The sequence below is a fragment of the Taudactylus pleione genome, unplaced genomic scaffold (assembly GCF_031769625.1).
Source record: "Taudactylus pleione unplaced genomic scaffold, aTauple2 ptg000026l, whole genome shotgun sequence".
Lineage (NCBI taxonomy): Eukaryota > Metazoa > Chordata > Amphibia > Anura > Myobatrachidae > Taudactylus > Taudactylus pleione.
In genome coordinates this window covers 13,209,369-13,223,561 of record NW_028284428.1, presented here as the reverse complement: position 1 = coordinate 13,223,561, position 14,193 = coordinate 13,209,369, and the positions used below count along the sequence as shown (strand labels likewise).

Below are 14,193 nucleotides of genomic sequence, written 5' to 3'. Positions count from 1 at the left end.
GTGTCGGACCTGGGCCCCTGCCAGGCCCATCCAACAAGCCCCTGTCTGAGTAATTAGTTCCTGCTCCCCTCCCCTACTCAGCGCCCCTGTCCATGTTACCACTCCTTTTGGACAACGCTTTTCATTGTTCTCAACCTTTTCCTTTTAAAATACTGTTTGGATCAGCTTTAATTTAAGTCTTAAGCTAATTATAGAACAAAGTGACCTACTCTCCCAGAATGAGACATCCAGGAGAGCAGGAAATTCTCCCGCAAGCTCTGTACCTGGAGCAAGATGAACTCCCAGATTTGCCCAAATAATGTCCACATTCTCATGTTGTCATGCCCCTTTCTGATTCTGATTGAGGCAGTCCTTCAAAATAGGATCTATTGGGGAGTATGATATTTGGAAATAATTTTAATTATTACACCATTTTGATTTAAACATTTTCATCATTAGGAGAAAAAATACAGATTTCAAAACCAGGTGGACAAAATGAAAGAAAAAGTGAAAAATGTGGAAGAAAAATCAAAAGAATTTGTGTACAAGGTGGAGGAAAAGAGCCACGATCTAATACAGAAGTGGGAGGAGAAGTCAAGGGAGTTTATTGGAAATTTTCTGGAGTTATTTGGTCCTGATGGTGCCTGGGTACGTTCACAGATTGCTTTGCCCTATTGACATTACATCTCTAAAGAGGTCTTTCAACCTTCACATAAGTTAATTTTATTGAACTTTTACATTTGCTAAATGCATTGCTTTTTTGTTGTAGCTTAATTTTCCACTTTTCAGCTATATCTTTATATTAACACACTTATATGGTGTTGCGCTAATGTTCATAAATATCTTATAAGACTTGACATGTCAGAAATAAACACCAGGACTCCAAAAAAAATTGTCCTTATCAAAATCATAGTTCTCACCGGACTAATTTATCAGAGAATATAGAGTCTTTAGATCCTCGTTAATCATACCTCCGTGTCTATAGCATCAGAGGGACTCGGTGTTATCGCGGTGCTGTATAAAGATGGAATAAGGAGTCCCAGCTAGTGGGCAAATAGCCCGATGGTGCCAGTTTTCGCAGCTCCGGAGGCAGTAATTGAGTCAGCTCATGACCGCCTTTACTTGGCCGCTGTCTCAATCCGGGTAGTGGGAACTCCGTCTCCGCATACAGAAAAACCGCTCCCGCTTAATTAAAGTTGAACCACCGGCTATAATTGTAATAGTGTACGGCAAGGTAAATAGCAGGTACCCCTGACGCGTTTCACTTCCGATTGAGGAGGCTTTATCAAAGAGCATTTTGAATTAACTATATTATTAATTTAATTAGCGCCCAGCTGAAATTGTGTTGTGTTTCGCATGTCTTTATATTAGTAGGGTGATTTGATATAAAAATATATAATAGCAGAGAAGAAAGGAAAAAGGCTCACAGGGATTCACAGCCAAATACAGAAAGAAAAAAATAGTCTGTAGAGCAGAAAAGTTGAGGAAGTCCCAAAAAGCGCAATAGTAAAGATGAAAAGAAAACAGGTAATGTTAAGGATAATCTTTATAATCAAATCTAGTGATGGTAAGAGAAACAAATAGACATATGAGGGGAAAGAGAGAGATGGAGAAAAAGGAGGAGAGAGGAGGAGAAAAAAAGGGGTGGCATGCTGAAGAGAGAGAGGAGGAAAGAGAGAGACAGAACAAAATATACCCAGGCGGCGTGAGGTACAACATCTAGTACTCAGTAACTATGACACTTGAGGGCCATGTTTGTACATTATGTGTGTATAGTAGCTGTATCCCTTGGAGGACTGACTGTATCCTGCCAGATGTGTCTCCACCTGCGTGCATCTAATATACTCCCATCTATTTTTCTGTCTATTCACAAATCCCATCTTACTATATCTACAGCATCTGTGATGATTAACACCTGTTAAATTCCACTATACTACCCTGTTACACTTACATCCGTATTCCATACCTACCAACTTTGCAGTTTAGTAAATAAGGGACAGTCAGACATCGCTCGCAATCCATCCAAAATATACCCATGTTTCCTTAAATATACTCGCAACACACCAATTTTTTTTTTCAAGACCATGGGGTATATTTACTAAAGGTCGATTTCAAATCGATGAAAACCGATTAAAATTGATGTTTTGTTTCTGGGGCTAAATCACACATTTACTAACAGTCAACTTTTGAATTTGTTTTTTAAGTATTAGTAAATGTGTGATTTAGCCCCAGAAACAAAACATCGATGTTGATCGATTTTAAACCGATCAAAATCGACCTTTAGTAAATATACCCCCATGTCTTTTTAGGGTACCATAAATCGGGACTATTGGCAGATGTAATGATCACCGGGACTTAGGTTATAGCAAATACTTACATGCATGTAAAATGAGCTTGCAGCTGCCATGTACACTCTTTACTTATCCTTTATTCATGTACCTCATTAGGTGTATATGGTAACTTATACAAAATGCGTAACCTAAACTTTTAATTACCTGTATGGAAGATCCCACAGCCAGTGCTGCAGGCCGTGTTAGTATAATAACATCTTGGCTTTTATAAACATAAATTTGCATTACTCACTTTTAAACTCCCAATACTGTGTTTTTGTGGTACACATTGCACAACTACATATAGTACATTACTACACCCCCTCCCCCACACACACAATTTTATTTATTTAATTTAAAAAAAAGTAACTTTTAACTTTACAGGTGCCTATGCTAGGTGGACTACATTGGTGTGATTTCTAGATCTTTATTTTAAATAGTAAAAGGTATGGGACTTATTTTTTTAAATAAAATTTATATCAGCTATCACAACAATTATATCCTTCCCATATCCAAATCTCTATTAATCAGACTGCCCATACATGTACAGTTATCCACTCTATACTACACACTTTCTTTAATTCAGAAATCAACAATACCCCATCATATCAATCTCAATTTCTTTCCACCTCCTTCAGTTAATTTACAACACACTGCAGAATATCTTATTACAGTCAGGAGTGTCCTGGGTAGCTGCTGCAGGTAGGCAGTGTCTTTATTCTCTCCAAACAGGGCTCTCTTCTTGTGGTTTGGTTCCAAGTTTTTTATTGTTAGTTAATTTAACGTTGATCATATAAAATTTACATTGCCTGGAAACAGAGCAGGTGTATAGACATTCTGTGATATATTTCAATAAGCTTACTGAAATACTAAATTACATCTGCAATCTCCATGAGCAAAAGGAATACAAATAATCTATGTAGTTGCCACATGAACCGGCTTCTGGCCACCGCACAGCCTGTGTATCCATAGGAAACCTGGAATGCTCAGCTAGACACTGCCAATACCAAGTAGTCCTTGTGTACTTGCCAAATTGGACATTGATTCAGGGGGGATTGATGCTGATTCGTAAAACTGGTCAAATAGTTCTGGAAGGCTGCAGAGGATAATTGCTGTGCTAACCAGCATAATTACAACTGTGAGCAGACTGAGGGCCTGATTCAGAGCCGGACGCTCTGACCAGAGCGCTCGCTTTGAATCAGGGCCCTCCTACCTAAAAATTGAGCGGCCTCCTGGCCGCTCGCATAGCTGTGGGTGACCACCCACAGCTATAGCGAGTGGCCAAAATGATGGGCGCGATGGTCAAGACCACCGGGCTTGCGACGAGACCCTGCAGTAGGGTCTTGCTGCCGCAAGCCCAGGAGTGCTTTTGGCTCGCGAGCGGGTCTGAATTAGGCCCTGAGAGTGTATCTGTGCTCTGTAGCTGCGCTGGATACATTACCTGGCTCTATGAGTGCTACTCTGATTTCTGACAGGCGGCTGAAAATAACAAACCAAGCAGGAACACAAAAGCATAAGCATCACGAGAAACCGTCCAAACTCAGGGACAGGATAGTACAGGAAATCTGTTATAGCCTGTACAGGACGCAATATCTGCTCTCAATGCTTTGCCAGTTAGACAGTTAATAAATAGTTAATTCTTCACTGTCCGCAATGGATTCCAACAGCTCAGAGCCCAATAGTGGCCACCTTACCTATGTTCTGGGGCCTTGGCATATGATTATTCACTGTAATAATGAATATAGAGATTGGCAGCGCCAATGGGTGGCCAATCTGTGTGACCTAAGGAGAACTAGTGGGTTTCCTAACTTAACCCAAAGAAAATAGAATTGAAATCAGGAGAGTACCTCCGCCGCTGAGAGGGGTACTTTATAGATCAAAATTTCATTGTGACACTTCCACTATGCAAAATTAGTCCCTTATTCTCCATAAATGGGAGCCTAGCAATACAGGACTGTTAAAGGTAGTGTCAGCACTTAAGCTATAAGTGGTCAAACATCCTCATCCTCATCCAAACATGAAATATGGGCTGCAATTGGCATATAAGGGATGACCCAGCAATAAATAGATATTCAAATGATTTGTTAATTTAATGTCATCATAGTAAAACTCACTATCAGTGGCGGGCATGGCCGGGGGGCAGGTGCTGCCCCCCGGGCTGGTACAATTCTAGTATTTCAGGGCTGGCAGGCACTGGCAGACACCACAGGATGCGATGCTCTGGCTCCCGTGCTGCTGCCCCGAGAGAGATCCGATTCAGGTAACAGTGACTAAAATAAAATGGCTGCCCCCATATCAGGCTACAAAAAGATGGCCACTGTTGACCAATGGGGAGCCAGGTTTCCCTACCCACAATTCCAAGTGGGTGGAGAATGAGAAAGGGGCGTGGCCTATCGGGGGTGGGAAGAACCGAAGAGGAGCTGAATGATAAAATACATTTTTTATCATACCCATAGAGGAGAGAGGGCAGAGATGAGGAGTGCCTGCTTCATGTCTTCTACACCCATACCAGCCAGGTAAGTGGAGGGTGGAGTGGGGCATATAAATGTAGTGTCACAGTGATATAAACATTTTGTTATTTAAAATATGTGTATGCTGACTAAGTGTGACTGTGTGTGTGTGTGCTGACTAAGTGTGACTGTGTGTGTGCTGACTAAGTGTGACTGGGTGTATGTGTGCTGACTAAGTGTGACTGTGTGTGTGTGCTGACTAAGTGTGACTGTGTGTGTGTGCTGACTAAGTGTGACTGGGTATGTGCTGACTAAGTGTGACTGGGTGTGTGCTGACTAAGTGTGACTGTGTGTGTGTGTGTGTGTGTGTGTGTGTGCGTGCTGACTAAGGCCCTGATTCAGAGCCGGACGCTCTGACCAGAGCGCTCGCTCTGAATCAGGGCCCACCTCCATTAATATGGAGCGTCCTCCTGGACGCTCGTATAGCTGTGGGTCACCACCCACAGCATATACGAGCGTGCAGGATGATGAGCGTGCAGGTCTTGACCATCACGACCATCGCCACTGCGAGCAACAGCCTGCAGTTGAGGTTTTCAACCGCAAGGCCAGGAGTGATTTCGGCTCTATCAGAGCCAAAATCACTCCCACTGACATCACTAGTGATGTCAGTGGGGCCGGCTTCAGACGGTAGGCGTTCCCTTGGGAATGCCTCCGTCTGGCAGGCACGCCCCCGGCACGCCCACCAAAGGGGGCGTGCTGTCAGTCAACATCGACAGCACGCCCCCTTTGATGAGACACTCCGAGCGAAGGAAAGTCCTTCCCTCGGCGCGTCTCGCGCTTGCGCATGACGGAGCTCCCTCCGTCGTGCGCATGCGCAGTGCAGACCATCGACCCACTTGCGAGCGGACAACCGCTCGCGAGTGGGTCTGAATGAGGGCCTAAGTGTGACTGTGTGTGTGCTAAGTGTGACTGTATGTGTGGGCTGACTAAGTGTGACTGTGTCTGCTAAGTGTGACTGTGCTAAGTGTGACTGTATGTGTGTGCTGACTAAGTGTGACTGTGTGTGCTAAGTGTGACTGTGTGTGCTAAGTGTGACTGTGTGCTAAGTGTGACTGTGTGTGTGCTGACTAAATGTGACTGTGTGTGTGTGCTGACTAAGGCTCTGATTCAGAGCCGGACGCTCTGACCAGAGCACTCGCTCTGAATCAGGGCCATCCTCCATTAATATGGAGCGTCCTCCTGGACGCTCGTATAGCTGTGGGTCACCACCCACAGCATATACGAGCGTGCAGAAAGATGGTCGCGATGGTCTTGACCATCGCGACCATCGGACTTGCGAGGGAAACCCTGCGGTCGGGTTTCCCAGCCGCAAGGCCAGGAGTGATTTTGGCTCTATCAGAGCCAAAATCACTCCCACTGACATCACTAGTGATGTCAGTGGGGCCGGCTTCAGACGGCCTCCGTCTGGCAGGCACGCCCCCGGCACGCCCACCAAAGGGGGCGTGCTGTCAATCAACATCGACAGCACGTCCCCTTTGGTGCGAGACCCGGAGCGATGGAAAGTCCTTCGCTCGCCGGGTCTCGCGCATGTGCACGACGGAGCTCCCTCCGTCGTGCGCATGCGCAGTGGGGACCATCGACCCACTTGCGAGCGTCCTGCCGCTCGCAAGTGGGTCTGAATGACCCCCTAAGTGTGACTGTATGTGTATGCTAAGTGTGACTGTGTGTGTGCTAAGTGTGACTGTATGTGTGTGCTGACTAAGGCCCTGATTCAGAGCCGCTCGCTATTTGCGATCTGAAATCGAGGCAAAACGTCATCATCCCGCCTTCCGGGTCTCGCGGATTTTGGATCCTATATAAGGTACCCGCGTCGGCGCCATTTTCTCACTCGGCTGTGGACACTGAAGAGGGAGGGTGGGAGTTAGGGCTGGCTGGGCTGTGTAGTGTAGTGTAGTGTAGTGCAGAGTAGTGTTGTGCTGTGCTGCGCTGTGCTGCTGTTGTCCACTACTTCAAAGTCCATAGGGGCTGGCTGTGTTGTGCTGTGCTGCTGTTGTTAATAGGGGCTGTGTCCACTACTTCAAAGTCCATAGGGGCTGGCTGGACTGTGTTGTGCAGTCAGTTCTCCATAGGGGCTGTGTCCACTCCAAAGTCCTGTGCAGTGTCCCAGTCCTAAAGGGGTGCTGTAGTGTTGTCCAGGGGGTGCTCTGTCCATCAGGGGTGCTCCCCCCAAGTGCTAAAAAAATAATATATTTTCTGTGTTTGTGAATTGTGTGCGCAGTAGCCGCACGTGCATCAACAAAGTAGTGCCAAGCGTGCGTCTGTGTCATAAGTAAAGGGCCGGCTGGCTTGACCGTTAAAGGGTGCTGTAACCCCCAAGTACACTCCAGTCCAAACCAAAAAAAAAATTATTTTCTGTGTTTGTGAATTGTGTGCGCAGTAGCCGCACGTGCATCAACAAAGTAGTGCCAAGTGTGCGCCTGTGTCATAAGTAAAGGGCCGGCTGGCTTGACCATTAAAGGGTGCTGTAACCCCCAAAGTACACTCCAGTCCAAACCAAAAAAAAATATATTTTCTGTGTTTGTGAATTGTGTGCGCAGTAGCCGCACGTGCATCAACAAAGTAGTGCCAAGCATGCGCCTGTGTCATAAGCAAAGGGCCGGCTGGCTTGACCGTTAAAGGGTGCTGTAACCCCCAAAGTACACTCCAGTCCAAACCAAAAAACAAAATATTTTCTGTTTGTGAATTGTGTGCGCAGTAGCCGCACGTGCATCAACAAAGTAGTGCCAAGCGTGCGCCTGTTCATAAGTAAAGGGCCGGCTGGCTTGACCGTTAAAGGGTGCTGTAACCCCCAAAGTACACTCCAAACCAAATAACAAAATATTTTTTCTGTGTTTGTGAATTGTGTGCGCAGTAGCCGCACATGCATCAACAAAGTAGTGCCAAGCGTGCGCCTGTGGCAAAAGTAAAGGGCCGGCTGGCTTGACCGTTAAAGGGTGCTGTAACCCCCAAAGTACACTCCAAACCAAATAACAAAATATTTTCTGTGTTTGTGAATTGTGTGCACTGTGGCTGCACGTGCATCAACAAAGGAGCAGCGCCAAGCGTGCGCCTGTGTCCCATAAGTAAAGAGCCGGCTGGCTCATTTCTTAAAGGGTGGTGTAACCCACAAAGTGCACTACTCTCCAGCAAAAATAAAAAAATATTTCCGTGTTTGTGTGCGCTTTAGCCGCACGTATATATCAATATAACATAAATGGAGGACCAAACTTTCTCCAATAAAAATAAAATAGGGAAAGATCAAGAACCACATCCTCCTAGTGCTGTTGCTGCTGCTGGGAGTTGTTCATCATCCCAGAGAGGAAGTAGGAACACCACTACTTTTACTAAACAATTGACCCTCCAACAGTCCCTAGCGATGAGGATGAAGTACGACAGCAGTCATCCTGAAACAAAACGTATAACTGAGGCCTTGACTGCTATGTTGGTGTTAGACGTGCGTCCGGTATCCGCCATTAGTGCAGTGGGATTTAGACAATTGATGGAGGTAGTGTGTCCCCGGTTCCAAATCCCATCTAGATTCCACCTGCATCCTCAAAGCAGCAGCGACAAGCGTGCGTCTGTCTGTTAAAGGGTGGTGTAACCCTCAAAGTGCGCTCCACAAACAATAAAAATATATATATATTTTTTTCTCTTTGTGAAATGTGTAGGCTGTAGCCGCACCTGCATCCTTAAAGCAGCAGCGACAAGCGTGCGTCTGTCTGTTAAAGGGTTTTGTAACCCTCAAAGTGCGCTCCACAAACAATAAAAAAATTGTTCTCTTTTTTTCTGTCTTTGTGAATTGTGTGGGCTGTAGCCGCACTTGCATCCTCAAAGCAGCAGCGACAAGCGTGCGTCTGTCTGTTAAAGGGTGGTGTAACCCTCAAAGTGCGCTCCACAAACAATAAAAATATTCTTCTTTTTTTTCTGTCTTTGTGAAATGTGTGGGCTGTAGCCGCACCTGCATCCTTAAAGCAGCAGCGACAAGCATGCGTCTGTCTGTTAAAGGGTGGTGACACCCTCAAAGTGTGCTCCACAAACAATAAAAATATTCTTTTTTTTCTGTCTTTGTGAAATGTGTGGGCTGTAGCCGCACCTGCATCCTTAAAGCAGCAGCGACAAGCGTGCGTCTGTCTGTTAAAGGGTGGTGACACCCTCAAAGTGTGCTCTACAAACAATAAAAATATTCTTCTTTTTTTTTCTGTCTTTGTGAATTGTGTGGGCTGTAGCTGCACTTGCATCCTCAAAGCAGCAGCGACAAGCGTGCGTCTGTCTGTTAAAGGGTGGTGTAACCCTCAAAGTGCGCTCCACAAACAATAAAAATATTCTTCTTTTTTTTTCTGTCTTTGTGAAATGTGTGGGCTGTAGCCGCACCTGCATCCTTAAAGCAGCAGCGACAAGCATGCGTCTGTCTGTTAAAGGGTGGTGACACCCTCAAAGTGTGCTCCACAAACTATTAAAATATATTCTTCTTTTTTTTCTGTCTTTGTGAATTGTGTGGGCTGTAGCCGCACTTGCATCCTCAAAGCAGCAGCGACAAGCGTGCGTCTGTCTGTTAAAGGGTGGTGTAACCCTCAAAGTGCGCTCCACAAACAATAAAAATATTCTTCTTTTTTTTTCTGTCTTTGTGAAATGTGTGGGCTGTAGCTGCACCTGCATCCTTAAAGCAGCAGCGACAAGCGTGCGTCTGTCTGTTAAAGGGTGGTGACACCCTTAAAGTGTGCTCCACAAACAATAAAAATATTCTTCTTTTTTTTTCTGTCTTTGTGAAATGTGTGGGCTGTAGCCTCACCTGCATCCTTAAAGCAGCAGCGACAAGCGTGCGTCTGTCTGTTAAAGGGTGGTGACACCCTCAAAGTGTGCTCCACAAACAATAAAAATATTCTTCTTTTTTTTTCTGTCTTTGTGAATTGTGTGGGCTGTAGCCGCACTTGCATCCTCAAAGCAGCAGCGACAAGCGTGCGTCTGTCTGTTAAAGGGTGGTGTAACCCTCAAAGTGCGCTCCTCAAACAATAAAAATATTCTTCTTTTTTTTCTGTCATTGTGAAATGTGTGGGCTGTAGCCGCACCTGCATCCTTAAAGCAGCAGCGACAAGCGTGCGTCTGTCTGTTAAAGGGTGGTGTAACCCTCAAAGTGCGCTCCACAAACAATAAAAATATTCTTTTTTTTTCTGTCTTTGTGAAATGTGTGGGCTGTAGCCGCACCTGCATCCTTAAAGCAGCAGCGACAAGCGTGCGTCTGTCTGTTAAAGGATTACATCGGTGACAGCATCCAAGTAGGCATGTCAGACAGTCCGTACCTGTACTGGCAGGAAAAAGAAGCAATTTGGAGGTCCCTGTACAAACTGGCTCTATTTTACCTGAGTTGCCCCCCCTCCAGTGTGTACTCCGAAAGAGTGTTTAGTGCAGCCGGGAACCTTGTCACCGAAAGGCGTAGGAGGTTGCTTCCACAAAATGTGGAGAAGATGATGTTCATAAAATGAATTATCAACTCTTCCAGGGAGACCAGCCTCCAGAACGTACAGAGGGACCTGTGGTTGTGGATTTCAGCGGGGACGAATTAATACTCTGTGAGGATGAGGATGTACACAACACTGAAGAGGGTGAGGAATCAGTGGATGAGGAGGATGAGGACGACATCTTGCCTCCGTAGAGCCAGTTTGTGCAGGGACAGATTAATTGCCAGCTTGTTTTGTGGGGTCCAAACGAACCAATCATTTCAGCCACAGTCGTGTGGCAGACCCTGGCGCTGAAATGTTTGGTTTGTTACAGTGTGCATGTCCTGTTTATACAACATAAGGGTGGGTGGGAGGGCCCAAGGACAATTCCATCTTGCACCTCTTTTTTTTCTTTTAATTATGTACTGTTTGGGGCCTAGTTTTTCAAACTGCCATCCTATCTGCCACTGCAGTGTCACTCCTAGATGGACCACGTGTTTGTGCCGCCCACTCGTATCTCTTAGCATAGTCATCCAGCTACCTCGGTGCAACCTTTTGGATATAAAAACACTATTGTGAGGTGTGAGGTGTTCAGAATAGACTGGAAATGAGTGGAAATTAAGGTTATTGAGGTTAATAATAGCATAGGAGCAGAAAAACCCACAAATTCTGTGATTTTAGCTGTTTTTATGCTTTTTAAAAAAAAAATACAGATCCAAAACACAAAACCCAGAACCCAAAACACGGAAGGGTGGTTTTGGCAAAACCAATCCAGATCCAAAACACGATGAAAGATCCAGATCCAAAACCAAAACACAAAACACGAAAAGTGGCCGGTGCACACCCCTAATATATATATAATATATATACATATATAATGTGTGTGTGTGTGTGTTCGAAGCAGACATTTTGATGTGGGGGTATGGAAATATCCGCTGACATTATTGTTATGGCCATTTTTAAAATTGCATTCGCCGGTAGAAAAGTTGGGCCACTTGCTCTGGTTTGCCCCCCAGGCTGAAAGTTGCCAGCCAGCCCCTGCTCACTATTGTCATAGATAAACTAATTTTAAAAATAACAAAATAGTTTTCGCTATTGTAGACAACAATGGTTAGAGGAATAATTAAAAATGCAAATATGGTTAGAAGGGAATCAGTATGTTTGACCGCCGGACGTGAGCCCGGCGGTTTAAATCCCGACGTCGGCAGCCCGATGGAGGAAATCCCGACAGCGGAGGTAAGTTTACTATTCCTAACCCTTTCCCCCTCCTAACCCACCTTTACGGGTGCCTAACCCTAACCTCCCCCCTTGGTGCCTAACCTTAACCTCCACCCGTTAGTGCCTAAACCTAACCCCCCCTCCCCGCACCCTAAACCTAACCCTCCCAGGGGGGTGCCTAACCTCCCCCCCTTAGTACCTAAACCTAACCCCCCTTCCCCTAGAATAACCCTCCCCGGGGGGGGTGCCTAACCCTAAGTCCCCGGGGGGTCCCTAAACCTAACCCCCCATCCCCGTCTACGTTGATACTTACGCCTGGCGCTGGACGATCGGTCATGTGCCCTGTCGTAGTTCCGGCGTCAGGATTAACATAGGCGTCGACGCCTATGTTAGATCCCTTGCCAGGATTACACTGTCGGTATCGAGACCGGCAGCCATGCGTCTGTCCATCTCATAACTACATACTGGTGAGAGGAATAATTAAAAATACAAATTTAAAAACACAGTATCTCAAGTTAAAATTTAGGCATAAGCATAAAGCATTAAAAAAAATGTCAATCTCAGTTTAAATTGCAATGCATCTCACAGGGGATGCAGTCAGGAAACCGGCGGGCATCATCCCGCTTGCCGATATACCAACACTGACAGAACGACAGGGGACTAAAGATATCATTGGCCCCACTACAAAATACCGGCACCCGGCATACCTGACGAAGGTAAGCTGGGTGTCTTAGCATCTAGCCGCATTGGGGGAAGGGTTAGGGACCCCCGGGGGGACTCAGGGTTAGGCACCCCCTGGGAGGGTTAGGGTAGGGAAAGGGGGGGTTACGGTTAGGCACAACTAGGGGGGGTTAGGGTTAGGCACCCCCCACCCCCGGGAGTGTTAGGTTTAGGGTGCGGGGAGGGGGGGTTAGGTTTAGGTACTAATGGTCGGGAGGTTAGGGTTAGGCACTAGGGGGAGGCTAGGGTTAGGCACCACTAAGAAAGGGTTAGGAATAGGGGGGGAGAGGGGAGGGTTTAGGTTACTTACCAGCCCTAGTCGGGAATTAGGTCCGTCGGGGTTCTACTGTAGGCATTAAATGCTGATACCTTTCACAGCACCTGGCCGCTTCCTCAGGCAGTGTTGAATTAATGTGTTTTTAAATTATTTATTTTGTTGTCTACAATAGTGAAAACGATTTTGTTATTTTTTTAATTTCGTTTTTCAATGACAATAGAGTTGTATTATGATGCCATTAATTTAAATAATAAATGTTTTGATTATTATCAATTTTTTGTTGGGTCATTCCTTATTTGCTAATTGCAGCCAATATTGCTCTGTTCCCATTTATGGAGAGTAAGGGACTAGTTTTGCATAGCGGAAGTGTCATAATGACATTTTGATGTATAAAGTATACATCTCAGCGTCTGGGATACTCTCCTGTTTTCAATATGATTATTATCCAGCCTTATCTTTTTGACAGTCTAAACATTTTTTGATGATAGAATCAATTCATATTGGAATTATTTAGTACCCTTTAAACAGCCCCTGCTTTTCATAGGGAGCCCAGGACTGGAGTGCATCATCTATAATTAAAAGTCAGAATATGTATTTTTGTAAGATAATATATACCAATATGCATTGCTTACAGTGTTTATTTTCTTCCAGAAGCAGATGTTTCAGGAGCGGAGTGGGAGGATGCTCCAAGCACTATCTCCAAGGCAGAGTCCTACGAGTAGTCCCACCCGGGAACGTTCTCCATCTCGCTCCCCGTCACCCACCTTACCATGGATGCTCAATAAGCCCTCTCCTCCATTATCCCCAAAAGGTGCAGCATCCGCTTCCATCAGCAGCATGAGTGAAGGAGATGAAGATGAAAAGTATCATGTACAAGAAATGTTTTCCAATAATGACAGCAGTTAAGCTTTCCCCACCATAGGGGACATTGCTTAGTTCGCTTCTCACAGTGGAAGGTTACATACAGATTTTCTATAGAGTAAGGTTTAATTCTGAGGATTCAAACCGAGAGTGTTGTCTGGGACCTCACACATATACAATTCTCAGGCACCTAGCTAAATGTTCAAAATAATATTTGAATGGAGAGTTACTGTAGCTTCAGACTGGGGTATGTAATAGTCTGGAAGGTACGGTATACTCTAAATGAATACAGTAGGTGCTTTACCCAATGTTAGTCAAAACTTACAATGCCAAAGTTGTTTGCTAATAAACCTGTAATATTGGAGTCTAAACTACAAAGACAGAAACTTAACAGCAAATATTATTCAGTGTATTATGGGCATATAGTTCCTGGTATACTTGAACCTTGTACAATGGAGCAAACTGTGCACAGCTAATAAATTTGTTACATAGTTTAAATATGACATAAACAGAACAATATGGAGGCGATTCAATGTGATGGCCACAAAGTGCTTCCAGAACAATTGGGTGAAGACACTTTGTGACCAGTAACGTCACTCATATTTCCTCTCACCCCATAGAGGTGTGTAAGAAAGCTAGCGAAGTTTGGCTACTGTAATAGACAGTACTGGTCCCAGTTGGACATCTTTGTGATGTCTGCCAGCACATTACGCAGAATAGAATCCTCCCTTATTTCTGCATGTTTCATCTTTTTTTATTATGAGAACCCTAAAATGCATATAGTGTAATTTATTTTATAAACATGTTACCTTGCACTAATTGATACACCTCTGCTGAGTGAAGAATTAACTCAGTACATGAAGATATAGATAAGGCACTTTGTA

General features: G+C 45.0%; 1 protein-coding gene across 2 annotated transcripts in view; it reads left to right on the top strand.

Annotated features, from left to right (window-relative positions):
• PCYT1B (phosphate cytidylyltransferase 1B, choline) overlaps positions 1–13,354 on the top strand; it is a 132,224-nt gene extending 118,870 nt beyond the window's left edge. The window contains exons 7-8 of one of the 2 annotated variants that reach the window (XM_088451514.1): positions 439–627; positions 13,103–13,354. In XM_088451514.1, the coding sequence (XP_088307640.1) occupies positions 439–627; positions 13,103–13,354 (441 nt within the window). Of the gene's footprint in view, positions 1–438; positions 628–13,099 lie in introns of both variants that reach the window. The other variant, XM_088451512.1, reaches the window with a different exon arrangement.
• The last annotated feature ends 839 nt before the right edge of the window (positions 13,355–14,193 follow it).